This window comes from Triticum dicoccoides, chromosome 3B (assembly GCF_002162155.2).
Source record: "Triticum dicoccoides isolate Atlit2015 ecotype Zavitan chromosome 3B, WEW_v2.0, whole genome shotgun sequence".
NCBI lineage: Eukaryota > Viridiplantae > Streptophyta > Magnoliopsida > Poales > Poaceae > Triticum > Triticum dicoccoides.
This window is the reverse complement of record NC_041385.1, coordinates 850,589,827-850,592,219: the sequence shown is the minus strand read 5'-3', so window position 1 is coordinate 850,592,219 and position 2,393 is coordinate 850,589,827. Positions and strand designations below refer to the sequence as shown.

Genomic DNA, 2,393 nt, shown 5'->3' with positions numbered 1-2,393 from the left:
TTCTCCGTCGTGGTGGAACCCACCCACTTGCCTCCTGCTCCGGACATGACTAACTGTGCGGAGAAGACCTGGACTAGGGCGCTGGAGCTCGAGGGGGCAAGAGTATGCGAGGGAGGAAGAAGGCGTGGGTAAAAATGAGGAACTCTTATCCCTTTATAGAGGCGACGAAAGCGGTGCGCCTCCCCACTAGCCTGTTGAGAATCGCTTACTTCCCAAGCGCCACGATTGATGGCACGGGGGGATTACCCATACCCGTATTGATGAGAATCCCGCGATAAGGGGACATGATCTCTGCTTTGACAAGACGTGTCAAGGAAACCGCCTCTCAATGCGCGCTGTGGCTGGTTGTGAAAAACGGTTCGAATAAATGACCTGGTTGTAATGGCATTTCACGTCGTCTAAAAGTTGTCAGCTGAAGTATCATTCTCTCTACGGTGGTATGTGAAGATCGTTTTGCAGATTCGGACACGGCCTGCGTGTTCGACAAAAAACCTTGGAGTATTCGGAGAAGGAACCCGCCTTGCAATGCCGAAAACAAGACTGCGTGTCGGGCTCATCGTCATTGAAGACTGGTTCAGGGGCTACTGAGGGAGTCCTGGATAAGGGGTTATCCGGACAGCCGGACTATATTCATCGTCCAGACTATTGAAGCGTCGAGATACAAGACTCAAGACTTCGGCTCATGTCCGGATGGGACTCTCCTTTGCGTGGAAGACAAGCTTGGCGATCCGGATATTATGTTTCCTTTCTTGTAACCGACTCCATGTAAACCCTAGCTCTCCGGTGTCTATATAAACCGGAGAGGATGGTCCTTAGAAGGTCGATCACAATTACAATCATACCATCATAGGCTAGCTCATAGGGTTTAGCCTCTACGATCTCGTGGTAGATCTACTCTTGTATTCCACATATCTTCAATATTAATCAAGCAGGAAGTAGGGTTTTACCTCCATCAAGAGGGTCCGAACCTGGGTAAACATTGTGTCCCTTGCTTCCTGTTACCATCAGCCTAAGACGCACAGATCGGGACCCCATACCCGAGATCCGCCGATTTTGACACCGACACCCCCTCCGGCGTCTATATAAACCGGAGGGTTTAGTCCGTAGGACGGATCATCATTATCATCAACAATTATACCATAGGCTAGCTTCTAGGGTTTAGCCTCTCTGATCTCGTGGTAGATCCACTCTTGTAATACTCATATCATCAAGATCAATCAAGCAGGAAGTAGGGTATTACCTTCATGATTGCTTTTAAGTTTTAACCACTGCATGCATGCACCTGCCCGACAAAGCGGCGTTGCCAGACAAAGAAAGAGACTATCCGAATTGGCAACGAAATCGTACAGTTGACCAGGAAAGAAAATCACCACTGAAATCGCTAAGCGCACACACAGAATCGATATGCACGTTAACAAAATTTTCACAGAAGCCTGCGGTCACCACGTAAATCTACACCCCAGGCTCCCAATTTAATGCATGTGTCTACGTTGGTACGCTCGTGAGTCGCAGTCAAACAAGTGGGTAAATCTGGAGGCAAAAACTTCCCCAGATATAGTGGTTTTGGTATTCTTACTGTATGGTCTTCAAATTTTCAAATATGTCGTTCAATATATCAAATGAAATTAGGTTATTTCGTTGGATATAAAAAAATTTGTACCAAGAAATTTGAAGCCGGATTCGAAATAAGTTTAACGCACATGCATTGAATCAAAAATCCATTTACAGTATGAAATTTTTGATAGATCGAAATCTGAAAGAATTTCTGAAATTTCACAGATTTCAACGAGGTTTGGAATTTCCATGCTTCCTCCAAAATTTAAAACCCAATAATTTATACCAGTACTATCGTGAAGATAAATCATCATGAATGATCTAGTGACCAGTGAGTTCTTCCTAGGGAGAAGGTCACATCATGCATGAACATACACCTTCCTATGTTCATTGCCAAATGCAAACAATTTGCAAAGTACGTACAACACACACGAGCATGCTCCGTCGTCATCAAAGCTGGCCGCCATTAATCAGTCTCACAACCTTTTTATTCCCCTCAGAATGTACCCTAGTAATGTCAGAGTGCTACCATGCATTGATGGAGCTAGTGGTGGCCCGGGGGAGTGTAGATGGGCGTGCCGTACTCCGGCGGGCACTCTGGCGCCGGCGGCGCTCCGTATTCCGGCGCCGGCCGTGGGTACACCGGAGCGGCAGGAGGGTACGTCGTCGGTGTGGGCGTTCCGTAGACCGCCGTGGGGGTGGGAGCAGGGCACTGGCATCCCGGCGCCGGGGTCGGGGTGCAGAGGCATCTTGGTGCCGGCGTCCCGTACACCGGCGCCGTCGGTGGAGCGTATACCGGCGATGGAGTCCCGTACACCGGCGTGGGAGGAGGGAGCTGC

General features: G+C 48.7%; 1 protein-coding gene across 2 annotated transcripts in view; it reads right to left on the bottom strand.

Moving 5' to 3' along the window:
• Positions 1-1,815: 1,815 nt before the first annotated feature.
• The window catches only part of LOC119278936 (extensin-like), a 2,988-nt gene continuing 2,410 nt past the window's right edge, over positions 1,816-2,393 (bottom strand). Inside the window, exon 2 of one of the 2 annotated variants that reach the window (XM_037560318.1) lies at positions 1,816-2,104. In XM_037560318.1, the coding sequence (XP_037416215.1) occupies positions 2,099-2,104 (6 nt within the window). In that variant the 3' untranslated portion in view covers positions 1,816-2,098. Of the gene's footprint in view, positions 2,304-2,393 lie in introns of both variants that reach the window. The other variant, XM_037560317.1, reaches the window with a different exon arrangement.